The sequence below is a fragment of the Gymnodraco acuticeps genome, unplaced genomic scaffold (assembly GCF_902827175.1).
Source record: "Gymnodraco acuticeps unplaced genomic scaffold, fGymAcu1.1, whole genome shotgun sequence".
NCBI classification, from domain to species: Eukaryota; Metazoa; Chordata; class Actinopteri; order Perciformes; family Bathydraconidae; genus Gymnodraco; species Gymnodraco acuticeps.
Genome location: NW_022992284.1, coordinates 1,573,095 through 1,587,788, shown reverse-complemented (window position 1 = coordinate 1,587,788; position 14,694 = coordinate 1,573,095). Strand labels below are relative to the sequence as shown.

Genomic DNA, 14,694 nt, shown 5'->3' with positions numbered 1-14,694 from the left:
CGTTGACTGTTCGCCGCTTCTCCGCCTCTGTTACCCTCTATCACCCTCAGCTAGGGTTGCCAACCGTCCCGTATTAGCCGGGACGCCCCGTATTTGAGTCAAAAGGGGCGTGTCCCGTACGGGACTTTGTTTGTCCCGGACTCCCGTGTAAAGGGACAAATAAAAATTATTTTTCTGTTTGCGCGCAATGCAGTGTGTCTGGCTGCGTGCCTGTGTGTTTGTGTGCTGTATGCGAAGGGCACTAGGACCGCTCAGTTGACAGGGCAGGCACAATGCTCGCACGTGTGTGTGTGAGATTTTCTCCGGTGGGCCGCGGTCGCGGCATCATTGTTTGTGTGGCATGTCAGCCTGTTCAGTCGTGTGGGGAAATGAGCGCTGCCGGTGGAGGACGTGATAATGAAAGAGGAGAAGAGAGAGAGGATGTGGTTCTGGGCCCTGTCCCTTCTAAAAAGAAAAGACTTGTGTCTTACAACAAACAGTGGAAGAAAAACACAGTTGGGTAAAGCCCGTGAGTGGAGATCTGTCTCGGGTCTTCTGCGTGTGTGTGTGTGTGTGTGTGTGTGTGTGTGTGTGTGTGTGTGTGTGTGTGTGTGTGTGTGTGTGTGTGTGTGTGTGTGTGTGTGTGTGTGTGTGAGTCAGTCAGCTGATTGATGGGAAAATGGTTGGTTGAAGGATAACATTAAGTCTAATAATGATGTACCGTGCATGTTCACATCATGTATACTTTGCATTACTTAATACCATTTTTCAAATATTTATTTTTAACATTTTGGACAAAATAGCCAATTGTAGGCTACATCGAGGTGCCCAGATGTCCCTAGTGCCCACCTATCCGATTTGAACATGCTGATGTACAATGTGATGTAGTAGCCTAATGCAGGTGTAAGACCATTGTGTTTGTATTGTGTTATAGCAGGGGTCTGCAACCTTTTTGACCAAAATAGCCATTTTGCTCCTTTTTCCAAAAAAGTGTTTGTCTGGAGCCGCAAAACATATTTCATAGTTTTTTATTGTTATATCAGACAAAAACTACAGTTTTTTTGCATTTATTAGGCTATTTATTACATGATATAAAACTGTTAACCTCTAATAAGAAACAAAGAACTCTTATAAGGAGAATTAAAAATAATACACAGGCCTACTTTAAAATAAATTAAACACAGCACTTGTGGAGTCCTCTGCACATTTGAAGGGGAAACAAATATTATTAAAATGGGCCCACTTTGAAATAAATAAAACATATAGCTGCACCCTAAAAAGAGTTAAAGGTACGGTAGGTACGAATCGTAAGAATGGAGAAACCAGCTCGAGTGCGCTAGAATTTGAAAGTACACAACCGGAAAAAATATGCCTCTTCCTTCAGACTTTCTTACAGAGCCCCTCCTCCAACACACACGAACACGCACATGATCAATGAGGGCACGAGATAAATTTGTGCACAGATGGAAGGCTGACAGGCAGTTAGGCCATCCAGTTATTTTAGCCGGGCCGGCTCAGATGATTGGTCGTGCTTTTTACAGCGCTACGGCTTCCAGAGATTAATTTTTGTATGTATTTATTGTCAAAGCATTTAATATATTCATTGCTATCGGGACGTTAAGAGCATTCCATGGAATATAACAAAAAGTGTTTTCTGAAATAAATTACATACCCCATTGAATTATGACTGCAGATCGTCAGCTGTCTTCCTCTCCCTTGATGTTCCTCGATATGTAAAGTACGGTGGCCGGCAGGTGCAAATGCGGAACAACGGCCAAAAACAAATACATTAGCAGGAAACAGCTGCAAATCCTGAAATGAAAAACAAACAAATCCTGAAAACAAATACAACCAAAAAACGCTGCATTTACAGAAATGATGCAAACTAAATACAACACACAAACCCCGAAAACAAACGCAACAAAAAAACGCTGCAAATACCAAAACGACATGCAAAGTCCAAAGCACATACAAATCCCAAAACACATTTAAAAAAAAAAACATTCCGGAAGTGTTCCAGGCCTCTAGGGGGCGCGCTACGTGGAACAGATTGATGTCTGACCAGACATAGAGGGAACGAACAAGAGTGCTGCAAATTGAAGCCGGAGGAAACGAAGTTGATCGAAGTGGAAAAAGACGATATATAAAAAGGTAAGTTTTGTTTTGATACAAAGAGCGTCATATTTACCCAGCTAGCGTTAGCTTGTTTGGTGAAAGAGCTTGCAAGTCAAGAGACAGCACTGTCTGTGCACCTAAATGTAACTCTTGACATCATATAGATATATTATAGGTGCAGAGAGAAGTTGGTTTATTGTGCTTCAATGTAAATCCTAATGTGAGAGTTAAAGGACGGTCAACAATATAATGTACCTTGGTCAGTTTGGATTTATCGTGGCATTTATTCTTAATTAAAGTGAATGTATTTTATTTCAGTCAGTCATTTGTGTGTTGTATGCAGGTGTGGGACATTCCAAATGTTCCAAAAGTGAGCACTCCACGAATGGACAACAGTTTGCAGGGTAAAATAAAACATTGTCAACATATTATTTTGTGCCACAAGAAGCAGAATGTTTTAACAGTACAGTAGTTTGAATATATTTGTTGTTAACCTTTATCAGACCTCTCAGGCACCCACAACCAGCGTCTGATCGGGTAAGACTAATTACAAATGTAATTATACCATGTAGGTTTGAATTTGTGAACATTAAATCAATAAATACCTTTGTGTGCACTTATTTCCTGGGTAAAAATAGGATGGAGCACCAACCCCATTCCAGGAAGAGGTCCAGTCTGCCCCGGGTCAGAACCACTTCTATAGGTAAACGAGGTTGACAGTTGCATCGTGACACAGTTGTTTGCTGTGTATCTTTATTTTACATTTGTTTGTTTGTATAGCCTCCAATCACAGTGGGTAACATTGCCAGGAAGCAGAACAATTATACTTTTATACATTTCCAAATGACACCCACAACATCTGACATCTTAGTGAAGACAATACAAAAAACACCCACAAATATTTTTCAAAGATCGGATATTTTTTGTTGCATCCATTTCAAATGTTTACAAGGATTGTGCAGGAGTATGACAAAAGTACTGTTGTCAGTTTAGAACCCAATGTATTGAAAAAACAGGAAGAGGATCGACATCCTTTTGTAAATATGACTGTCATGCATATATTAGGTATTTGAAAGTAATTATTCAACTGTCTTCTCACTGCAGCAACTACACAACTGTGTATGCACTTATCATTATTGATAGCCAGTCTGAGCCAGAAGACAAAATGGAGCAAAGGTATTAATTGTTACTATTACCACTTAATTTTTCTATTCTATTCTGTAAATCTTATTACTAGCTTCATCATTTAATATTACAATACATCACTTTGTCTTTCCCAGCACAGAATACCTGACTGCGGCACACATTGTTGCAGAACTCTCTGCAAAAATAACAAATACATCTTGCAGCAGGTTCAATATTAATAGAGCCAGTGTGTGCGATGGAGCAATCCGCGGCTTCAAAGGTGCCTCATTCGATCCCTCTCATGAGATGTCAGTTAAGTTCACTGATGATGAGGGACACACTGAGGATGGAGGGGACAATGGTGGTCCCAAGCGTGAGTTCCTGACCCTCCTTATGGAATGCCTGAGAATGAAGAAAACATCACGTCAGCAACTGTTTGTGCCCCATGGCGGTGTGACTTTCCCAGCCGCTCACTGTCTCAAAATCTGATTCTAAATGTATAATGTTCTCTATAAAGATAGAACTAATACACAATTATGAATGTATAATATAAGCTGTTTTGTGTATTTAATCATGCATTGGTCTACAATTTAATGATGGCTTCTACATATTTCACATAAACAGACAATGAAAAAATGTGTCCTTCATGCTGATAACTAGTGTATGCATCTGCCAATTAGTATTCTAAACAGAGTAGTGTGTTGAATCCTTATTTCTTGCATTTGAAACAGATACAATAAAAAAAGTGAACTTACTGTTGTGTTCAACTTCTGCCAAAAACTGTACATGTTTGCCACAGGAGCCACAGAACACTTGAACTGTCCCCAGATGCTGGCCACAGAAAGGACAAAACATGGCGGCCTGAAAAGACATACATTGATGTAGTAAATCCATTTAATCAAGTTAATCAAAAACACATAGTCTAAATAGTGGTTAGCTAAATAAATAGAAAGATACATCATGTTTACCGTTGAATCTGTGTTCTCTCTCTCCTTGAATGTCTCTATATTTGTTCTTGAGCATGTCTAATGCACACTACTCTCCTGTCATTACTTTGTCCCTCTTCACATGTTCTCTCTCTCTCTCTCTCTCTCTCTCTCTCTCTCTCTCTCTCTCTCTCTCTCTCTCTCTCTCTCTCTCTCTCTCTCTCGTCTCTCGTCTCTCTCTCTCTCTCTCTCTCTCTCTCTCTCCTCTCTCTCTCTCTCTCTCTCTCTCTCTCTCTCTCTCTCTCTATTCAATAGCTTTATTAGCATGACCATAGTTACAGGTAATTGCTAAAGCTCTGTATAGTTGCAACATCTATACACAAATATATACATATAAACAAACTGCTAAGAATTCAAATGTCCTTTTTCCGCGGTACTGACTATGGCCCGTGTTATTTGCCTGCACTTGATTTGTCATCTCTTTTAACAATGTTCTTCCCTCACTTTATCTTCTCTTCACGTGAAGCTCTCCTCAGCTGGTGTAGTAGTTAGGCACGCTAACGCTAGCTATATAAATATGACGCTCTATGTATTAAAACAAAACTTACCTTCTTATATCTTTCTCCACTTAAATGAACTTTCTTTCCTCTCGATTTCCATCACTCTTGTTTGTTCTCTCTATGTCTGGTCAGACATCAATCTGTTCCACGTAGCGCGCCCCCTAGAGGCCTGGAGCACTTCCGGAATGTTTTTTTTGTATGTGTTTTGGGATTTGTACGTGCTTTGGACTTTGCATATCATTTTGGTATTTGCAGCGTTTTTTTGTTCCGTTTGTTTTCGGGGTTTGTGTGTTGTATTTAGTTTGCAACATTTCTGTAAATGCAGCGTTTTTCTGTTGTATTTGTTTTCAGGGTTTGTTTGTTTTTCATTTCATTATTTGCAGGTGTTTCCTGCTTATGTATGCGTTTTGGGCCGTTGTTCCGCGTTTGCACCTGCCGGCCACCGTAGTAAAGGCTGCACCACCGTTGACAACTTCTCTCTACATATCAAACATACCGGTAAACTAACCCAGTCTCACAAAAAAACGTGTAATAACTACGTTGGTCCACAACGTAGGACGTAGTATTTCTACAAAAACGCCTCTGAAATTGTAAGATGCCTACGTTTTTTTTCACCATTCATTCCAATGGCTGGCTTCTATGTCACGTGATCTTCAAATTTCTCCCTGCAGAAAAAAAAACATGGCCGACCTTCGTTTTATTCTCGGTGTAAAATGCCTATTTTAAGGTTAGTTTGGTCATTAAAATGCGTTTTGATGTAATTTCATGCGAGAAATATGAGTTGTTATTTACGATTATGTGTGCAGTGGGTGTACATGATCTTTAGTTTGCTAGTTATTACAAAGATTACTTCAGGAAATTGTGTCCATTCAACGTTTTCATTGTTACCAAGATGGTTGCTAGGGACGCTGCTATCGATATTATTTCTGTTATGTTGTGTAAAATGGTGTTATCTTTATTGCTACCCCCTTCCCCGTCAATGTATAGTGTTGGTCCACAGTGCAAACGTATTAGTTATTAGCTAGACTTTTATTTAGCATCTCAAAACACACCGGGAGGCGAAGACCGGCAGTCCGGCTCACTAAAATGTCCGTGCAGAACAATACCCATGAAATGGGATGGGACCACGGCAGACTGTCCAAAACTGGATTTGAACGGGTCCACCGCGTCCCCCCCTCCCCCACCCCGTCCCCAGAATTACACATGCTGGCACGTCTCTACTGGGAATTGTAGTTTTAAAAGACGTTTTCATATTTCCCATAATAAGAAGTTGCCAGTATTAAACTGTGTACATCCCTGGAAGACAGAGGGTGTCGTTTTTCTCATACTGATATTCTGAACAATCTGTGCTGTTGTATTTGCTGTAAAGTGTCTCTACTGTAGGCTAATTTTATTATATGTACAGCACTTTGGCTCGACCAAAAATCGTTTATAAATGTGCTATATAAATAAAACTTGATTTGATTTGATTTGATTTTGGAGGTTTAGGGGATAGGAAACACTCAAATTAAAAAAATATAATTAATAAATGGGTGAAAATTGCTTGTGCCCAATGGGCAGCATTAATATATACCCACACGACAGCTAAGGTCAGAAGTGCTTTATTTAACAGCTGGTCTTATGTCTGTGACCCCTCCTGTTGTTCATTGATAAGCCTGAAACATGCACTTGTCAAGGTTCAGAGGCACATTTTGCAAATCTGGCAGTAGCCATCGATCAGCTTAAGATAAGATATACTTTATTGATCCCAAGTTGGAAACATTTGCGTTACATCAGCATGTGTATAGTTGTACATATGCAGTGGTGTTTATTTGTAAATCATTTAGTATAATCACACAAATTCTGTGTTTTATATTTAATAATTCTCTGTTCTTTATTTATTGATTGTTCAATACCTGACAAGGCCGGAGATGAAAAACTTGGGTCACAGGTTCCTCAACAGTGCATCACAAGACATCTTTCAATATTTGTGTACCTCTACCATTCAATTGTCATATTCTGCACATTTCTTATACTATCTACATCTTATAAGAGTATAATACATATGTATAATATCAGTTAAAATAAGTGCTTCAACATAGTTAACATTCCTGGAGGTATACACAAAGATTTACATTCATTGCATAACTACACCATTTGTGAATGTCAATAAACCTTAGAAAATCTTGAAAGGGATGTGCAAAATAGTCATTATATACAGTCTTTAATTAACTATTAGTAGAGAATAACGAGTAATGAACATACTTTATAGGGATTCTATTAATGTTTAATAATAAAAATAATGAAATGCAATAACATGCTTTAACCACTAGGTGTCCCTTTATATCAGGTGTGCACGTTTATGGTGTAAATACAGCCTATCTACCAATTGGATCAAATATAAAAGTAAGCCGAATTAGTGTTGATACTGCAAGGAGATGTATTGTGTGAAAATAAATGTAAGATGTTGTTTAATTACTGATATATTTATGATCCATGTCACGTTTCCAGTTCATCATGTTTGTCTCATCAAGGCTCTATAAATAGAGAACTACAGCAGATATGTAACATTTAATGCAGCCGAACCGTGTATTACAATGCCGTTATGTGATGACTTTCAAAGAGAAAAGCAGTGGACCAACACTAATAACGGTGTTGGTAACGGAAAATAACGTATCTATTGTGGTGATTGACATTATTCACCCACGGATCTATGGGTTAGGCCAGGGTATTGTTCTGCACGGACATTTTAGTGAGCCGGACTTCCTGTCTCCGCCGGTGTCAGTACCAGATATGTTCGGGTGTATTTCCGTCGCCTCCGTCATATCCGTCATATACTCACCTCCCTCTGCTCCCAGCGCTCTGCTGCCACACACCGGCCGTCTGCGTAACTGCAGCCGGAGGAACTCGGGACAGCTTGTTATGTGTGGGGTGCTATGGTGGGGTCCCATGTACTTGTGCACATAAATAATGTTTCTAATTATTTACAATTACAAAATATATATATTCTGCGTTACTTTAGCCAACACTTTTATAAGGCCACTAGATTAGATAATTACGAAATGTGTAGATAGAATACATATATTTCAGGTTGTTATTTTGTCATTATGTTTAATGTTTTATTTACCTTTTAGTATTTTTATATAGTATCTGAACTTTGGAAAGGAGTTGGGAGACACACGACACATCAAATCACATCTACAGATCAAGGCGAAGCGAATGGATGTACTCCCATACTCCTAGCGTGAAAATGTTTGTGAAAACGTGTGCAAAGTCTCCGAAAATCTTAAAAATAAGCTCATATTTGAATTCCCCATAAAAAAACACATCATTCAGTAAAAACAAGGCCCCACTGATCATCTACTCTCTGAGACGATTCCATGGATGTCTGGCTTGAGTTTCGGCCACCAGGGAAAGTGGACAAAAGTGCCCGAGATCAGCCTCTTAATTTACCCAGGGCCTAGTGCTTGGCTTTGGGCATGAAAATTCAGGAAACTCCCCTGAGTATTTTATTAAATATCTGAACTTTGGAGAGGAGTTGGGGGACACACGACACATCAAATCACATCTACAGATCAAGACGAAGCTATTGGAAGTACTCATAGCGTGTGAAAATGTTTGTGAAAAACGTGTGCAAAGTCTCCGAAAACGGAGCAGTGGCTGTGATGCTAGCTTTGCGGCTAGCGGTTAGTTGTTATTGTTTGAAGTTGTTGCTATGGAAACAACATGACGGAGAACAAATTAATATCTTCTACATATAATAACGGACAAAGTAAAGAATGAAGTGTAGGCTATGCCTGTTTGAAGTTGTTGCTATGGAAACAACATGACGGAGAAAAAGTATAATCTTCTACATATAATAACGGACAAAGTAAAGAATGAAGTGTCGGCTATGTTTAAATGTTCGGAATTTGACCGTGTATGTTGGCCCTCTTGAGTTGCCGTACGATCCGTCATATGACGGATGACGGATGCGACGGAAATACACCCGAACATATCTGGTAGCCCGAACATATCTGGTACTGACACCGGTCCGATGTGTTTTGAGATGCTAAATAAAAGTCTAGCTTGTACCTTTGATTTTGTTAAACTAATAGGCCTACGTTTGCACTGTGGACCAACACTATACATTGACGGGGAAGGGGGTAGCAATAAAGATAACACCATTGTACACAACATAACAGAAATAATATCGATAGCAGCGTCCCTAGCAACCATCTTGGTAACAATGAAAACGTTGAATGGACACAATTTCCTGAAGTAATCTTCGTAATAACTAGCAAACTAAAGATCATGTACACCCACTGCACACATAATCTTAAATAACAACTCATATTTCTCGCATGAAATGACATCAAAACGCATTTTAATGACCAAACTAATCGTTTGTGAACTGTCTTGCCCTAGGCTTAAAAAACGAGGACATAGCCCACCCAGACTACACACCCTCGCTGTTCCCACATCAAAAGACAAAGTCTCCCAGGTCAGTACTTCAGAGGCTGGAGAGAAGGAGGAAGCGTGAGGGTGTTCAGTCTGCCCAACCAGAATCCCTAACATCAGAGGGCCCAGCACCAGAATCCCCAACATCAGAGGGCCCAGCACCAGAATCCCAACATCAGAAGCTCCCATACCTCTTCAGGAGTTAGAGAGAAAACAACTTTATGAAGAATTGTATAATTTAAGAAGAGAAAGAGAATGAAGGAGCGAGCTGAAGCCATCAGAGAATTGGAGACGTTGAAAATGTCGGTAAACACTGTGAGAGAAAATGACACTAAATGTAAAGTCATGACAGGCCTGTCATGGACAGTATTTGACACTCTTCATCAGTACCTGGTACAGTTTGTTAAGTCACAGAAAACATCCAAGATGTTCCAAGACCAGCTCTTTATTACTCTGGTGAAACTGCGGCAGAACCCCTCAACCGATATGATGTGTGGAATATTTGACCTGGCACATAGATATAGCACTTTCCTGGATGTATTCTCCCGATGGTTGGATTTGATGTACGCCAACATTTCTTTTTTGATTAAATGGCCTGATAGAGAGTGTATCAGAAGCACAGTACCAGCAGAGGTTCTCTTCCAGTACCCTAGAGTGACTGCAATTATCGACTGCTTTGAGATCAGAATTGAACACTCAAAGAAGCTGAAAACAAGGTGAGATATTTTTCTTTTTGATAGCATGCATAAAGTGTCGGGTTTTTGTAATACTTACCTGGCTGTCTGTGTATATGTACACAATTTATAGATAAGTATTACTAACGACTGTCTCTTCTCACAGAGCTATCACCTACTCAAAATACAAAAACTGGACAACAGTGAAGTATTTCATTGCATGTCACCCATCTGGCTCAATCACATATCTCTCCAAAGGCTGGGGAGGGAGGGCTTCAGATGTGCATATTGTAAGGAACTCAGACTTCTTATCTCAGAAGTTCCACCATGCAGGAGATCAGGTAACAATTGAACTGTTTTTTTGTTTCTAATTTAAGTCTTATTTTTGAATTTATTATTTACCCATAGTTACCATTTTTGAGTTGCTGTTGAAGTAAAGTAGTGTTTTTAAGTATTTGTTATGTTTATTTCAGATTTTAGCCGACAGGGGCTTCACTTTGAAGGATGACTTTGCTGTTCTGGGTGCACACTGCACAGCTCATCACACCGTCTTTCACGAGGGGCCGAAAACAACTGTCAGCCGAAGATGTTGCAAATTCTCGTGTGACTTCGAACATCAGAATTCACATATAGAGTCAGCAGTCAGATTCATACAGTATGTGCATTTTAATGTTTTTGGTATTCAGAGTGTGCTGCATCATCAAATCACTGTTGCTACTTGCCGCTGACGTGGTTCACATTTCCCTAACTAAATGAATTACTGTAACAGTACAGATCCGGGTTAACAAGTGCTGAGACGTTATTCAATTAATCACATCAACGAGTACATGTGTAATCCCTACTTTGTAGGGTGTCTTCAGATAACATTTTATCTTAAAAACATGTTATTCTATATTTAAATACATTGAACTGTTGTTCACATTTAGTGCAATATCAAGATAACAGGAAGTTAACAGGGATCTTTCTTCACTTTAACATGAAAAAGAAACACTAATTATAGGACACAATGCACTGACGATATGATATAACGGTCAACTGTGCTACTCCTGTGAAACTCAAACATAACAATGTAGATAAACAGCATTTTAACAACAAATATGTGATCTGTGGTCTGCAGAGAGAGTCATTGGTGCCCTGAAGAGCCGGTACCACATTCTGGATGGCCCACTTCCTCTGCGCCTGGTGAAGAGACTGCAGGGTGAGACAGAAGAGAGAAGAGGCCATGATTGATAGGCTTGTGCATGTCTGTGCAGCACTAATGAACCTGTCTGGCAGTGTCATGTACAACCGTTACAGAATCTGAGAGTAAGAACAAAATCAATGTGCAGTCATTTAATAATGAGCATCAGAGAACAATATTTTATGCAACTTTTTTATACAACAAAGAAGTCATTATTGTTCCAATTGTGCCATTTAACAGGTTTCAGTTGAGACATAATGGATCTTTCTAATCAAAACCACCTGTTGTTTGTCTTTCCACAGGTCCCTGAACTGATCTCAGTGCTGCTCTGCTGCTGCATACCCTGTCACCCTGCCTCTGTTGCCTGACACTCTGCCTCTGTTGCCTGACGCTCTGCCTCTGTTGCCTGACACTCTGCTTCTGTTGCCTGATGTTCTGCTGCCACTTGTGTTGCCTGATGGGTCACTCCCTGTGCTGCTTTCGACTGGACTGTGTTCTGCCTACTTAGCAGAAACATATACAGTGCTTATCATAAATGAGTACACCCCCTTTGAAAATAACACAATAACAATTTGATCAACATCACAATATCAACAATTATTATCTGATTAGTATCAAAATCACAAGTATAGACAATATTGTACAGCCCATTATTCATTCTATTTGTAGCCTATGTATGTTTTCATGTTGTAAATAAATGTATAGGCTTTGTGATATTTGATTTTGTACATATAGTCTAGTAGTCTATGTTGATACTAAATAAAATAGCTATAATATGCTTCAAAATGAATTGGTATAAATAAATATGTAACTCTGTCACAGTGACTTATTTGTTGCCATTTTTACACTGATAGGAAATTCAACCACCTACCTGTGCATCTTTCAGCTCCCGAAGTTTGTGTAGTATGTGTTGTGACCAAAATGTTTGCATCACATTAATGGCACCACTGATGAAGTCCTCATCTCTTTGTACTCTGAATATCAGGCAGGTCTGAGGAGTCCAAGTGATGAAGTCTACATACATCCATTTGGTAACAAACATCTGCATTTGGACCTGTCAAATGCAATGCAATCATCATAACACTAATATGTACATTATAGACAGTATGCCATCTGTGGATAATTATCTTGGATAATTGCACAAAATGCTCCAGACTTATTAGAGGTGTGCAGGTATATGCAGGTGAAATATTGAAATACCTGAGTGAAATATGCATGACTTCTCTTTAAGCTTGTCAGACTTTCCAGATGTCCTCTTTTGTCCTCAAGCCACTGTTGATACCCAGTAGAGGTGTCTTGCCCCCACCTGTAAGGACACTTACCCCCAAAACACACCAGGAGCGTCTGCGCCGCGTTACGTTGCGGCTGCGCCACGCTGCGACCTCCTCCTGCGTCAACACACACCAGACGCGTTTCAAAACGTTGCGTAAGCGGAGCGTCGTGTGTGCAGCCTCGCAGTTGTTGTTGATTTTGGAATATTTCCTGGACATTTGTACTTCTACAAGTAAGTAGGCTATACGTAGTTAAATGGTTTATGTTTGTGTCTGTTTAAATCGTGTTTATTGTTGTTATTTCCTATTTTGTTGTGTTGTAGACTACAGACACAGTTAATAATAATTGTAATATTCCAGTTATAAACGACATGAATCAAAGATGTGTTGCTGTATTTTAGTGGCAAAAAAATATGCATTCATCATCATAATTATTCTATATATATATCATTTACAGTGCCTGTAAACCGGAGGAGAACGCTGGCATGTATTCTCCTACTTGAAAGACTACGGGGGGATGGGGGGAGGAGTTTACCTTACGGCTACGCCGCGGCAAAAATAGGATTCATCCTAATTTTAGAGAAGCGCTGCGCCGAGCCGCTTCTGGGACGCGTCTGAGCCGTAACGCGGCGCGTGTGGTGTAATGGCACCCATTGACTAGAGTGGCCGCGATCCTTACGACCGCCGCGGCGCGGCCGTAACACGACGCAGACGCTCCTGGTGTGTTTTGGGGGTTACCCCCAAAACACACCAGGAGCGTCTGCGCCGCGTTACGTTGCGGCTGCGTCACGCTGCGACCTCCTCCTGCGTCAACACACACCAGACGCGTTTCAAAACGTTGCGGAAGCGGAGCGTCGTGTGTGCAGCCTCGCAGTTGTTGTTGATTTTGGAATATTTCCTGGACATTTGTACTTCTACAAGTAAGTAGGCTATACGTAGTTAAATGGTTTATGTTTGTGTCTGTTTAAATCGTGTTTATTGTTGTTATTTCCTATTTTGTTGTGTTGTAGACTACAGACACAGTTAATAATAATTGTAATATTCCAGTTATAAACGACATGAATCAAAGATGTGTTGCTGTATTTTAGTGGTAAAAAAATATGCATTCATCATCATAATTATTCTATATATATCATTTACAGTGCCTGTAAACCGGAGGAGAATGCTGGCATGTATTCTCCTACTTGAAAGACTACGGGGGGATGGGGGGAGGAGTTTACCTTACGGCTGCGCCGCGGCAAACATAGGATTCATCCTAATTTTAGAGAAGCGCTGCGCCGAGCCGCTTCTGGGACGCGTCTGAGCCGTAACACGGCGCGTGTGGTGTAATAGCACCCATTGACTAGAGTGGCCGCGATCCTTACGACCGCCGCGGCGCGGCCGTAACACGACGCAGACGCTCCTGGTGTGTTTTGGGGGTTAGCCTCTATAACACCCTCACCACAGCAGTCACAGGAAACATAGCCATCACATGAAACCCCCAGGTATGGCATAGTTTGGCAGATGCGGAAGCCAGCCTTTGCGGCTTCTCTGTCACCCTCCAGGATGGCTTTACATCACATCGGAACAGGTAGGTATCCGATGAAGGTAGTTTATGATGGAGCACAACTCCAACAAAGCCACTTGTAAAAAAGTTGTGTGCCTCCAGGGACCGATAGTTCTTTAGGCGTGTGTGTGTAAATCCCTGCGTGATAACGTACCGAGTCGTCAATAACCAATATGTATATGCAGCTCATGATGGCTATTGTGCAATAACAACCATTGTGTGATGAACAAATTCACTAAAACGTGCTAATTTCCTTGTTAGACATATCAATTATGTGAGGTTTAATTCATCAGTTAACGTGATTTTGCCTCTTACCGGGTGATTCAACCAGGTAGCAGAAGATATCAGGGAATGAAACTTCAGGCCATTCAGTCGGATCATTCGTCCACTCTTTAATAAGATATGGACAAGAATCCGATCCTATTAAATACAAAATGTTAAGGTATCTATCCCTGGAAATGGGCTGCAATGAATCAATGTATGACATGTTTGTTTAACATTTAAAATCCGCGCGCTTACAGTGCTCCGGGCGAGGGGGAAAGGATTGTTTTCCCCCTCGAAATGCCCCGCCCCCAACTGTGACGCGACGCCGACTGTATGTATGAAGCGAAGGTAAGGCACATATGGAGTCACATTTTATGCGCGTGTAAAAGCACATTTTCCGCTCGTGAGTAGCTTGTTTTACGCGCTAGAATATTGACCCAAATCTGACTCCATAGGCACACACACCAAATGTTCAGGACATTGTTAATACAGCGAAAATCAAAGCTGACGATCTCTTGGTTTGATATGTTTTCTCCCCCAGACAACATGGACATAACAACATTTCAAAGAAGAGGAAAGCAAGTCTTCAGCTGGTAGTTAATCAGTTAACAGTGATGGCGGCGGCGGCGTCTCAC

The 14,694-nt window shown here is 40.6% G+C and overlaps 1 protein-coding gene and 3 long non-coding RNA genes across 4 annotated transcripts; 3 read left to right on the top strand and 1 right to left on the bottom strand.

Moving 5' to 3' along the window:
* Positions 1–2,034: 2,034 nt before the first annotated feature.
* Positions 2,035–2,759, top strand: LOC117540720. Its single transcript, XR_004568205.1, has 4 exons — positions 2,035–2,130; positions 2,438–2,498; positions 2,598–2,631; positions 2,733–2,759. It is a non-coding gene; the product is annotated as an uncharacterized LOC117540720 (long non-coding RNA).
* A 6,605-nt stretch (positions 2,760–9,364) lies between these two features.
* LOC117540700 lies at positions 9,365–10,526 on the top strand. Its single transcript, XM_034207485.1, has 4 exons — positions 9,365–9,840; positions 9,965–10,139; positions 10,272–10,373; positions 10,485–10,526. Exons 1-4 carry the CDS (start codon positions 9,380–9,382, stop codon positions 10,524–10,526), a joined length of 780 nt encoding a protein of 259 aa, XP_034063376.1. The 5' UTR covers positions 9,365–9,379.
* Positions 10,527–10,924: 398 nt separating this feature from the next.
* On the top strand, positions 10,925–11,803 carry LOC117540728. The gene is made up of 2 exons (XR_004568209.1): positions 10,925–11,103; positions 11,281–11,803. It is a non-coding gene; the product is annotated as an uncharacterized LOC117540728 (long non-coding RNA).
* Positions 11,804–13,689: 1,886 nt separating this feature from the next.
* LOC117540727 lies at positions 13,690–14,350 on the bottom strand. Its single transcript, XR_004568208.1, has 3 exons — positions 14,315–14,350; positions 14,111–14,215; positions 13,690–13,933 (listed from the first exon to the last, which is right to left on the bottom strand). It is a non-coding gene; the product is annotated as an uncharacterized LOC117540727 (long non-coding RNA).
* Positions 14,351–14,694: the final 344 nt, after the last annotated feature.

Bases quoted from the DNA above. Each gene is read 5' to 3' on its own strand.
- LOC117540700 (XM_034207485.1), top strand. From the start codon at position 9,380: ATGAAGGAGCGAGCTGAAGCCATCAGAGAATTGGAGACGTTGAAAATG. The intron at 10,140-10,271 runs GTAACAATTGAA...TGTTTATTTCAG, and splicing joins TCCACCATGCAGGAGATCAG to ATTTTAGCCGACAGGGGCTT. The intron at 10,374-10,484 runs GTCAGCCGAAGA...TTTGGTATTCAG, and splicing joins ACGAGGGGCCGAAAACAACT to AGTGTGCTGCATCATCAAAT.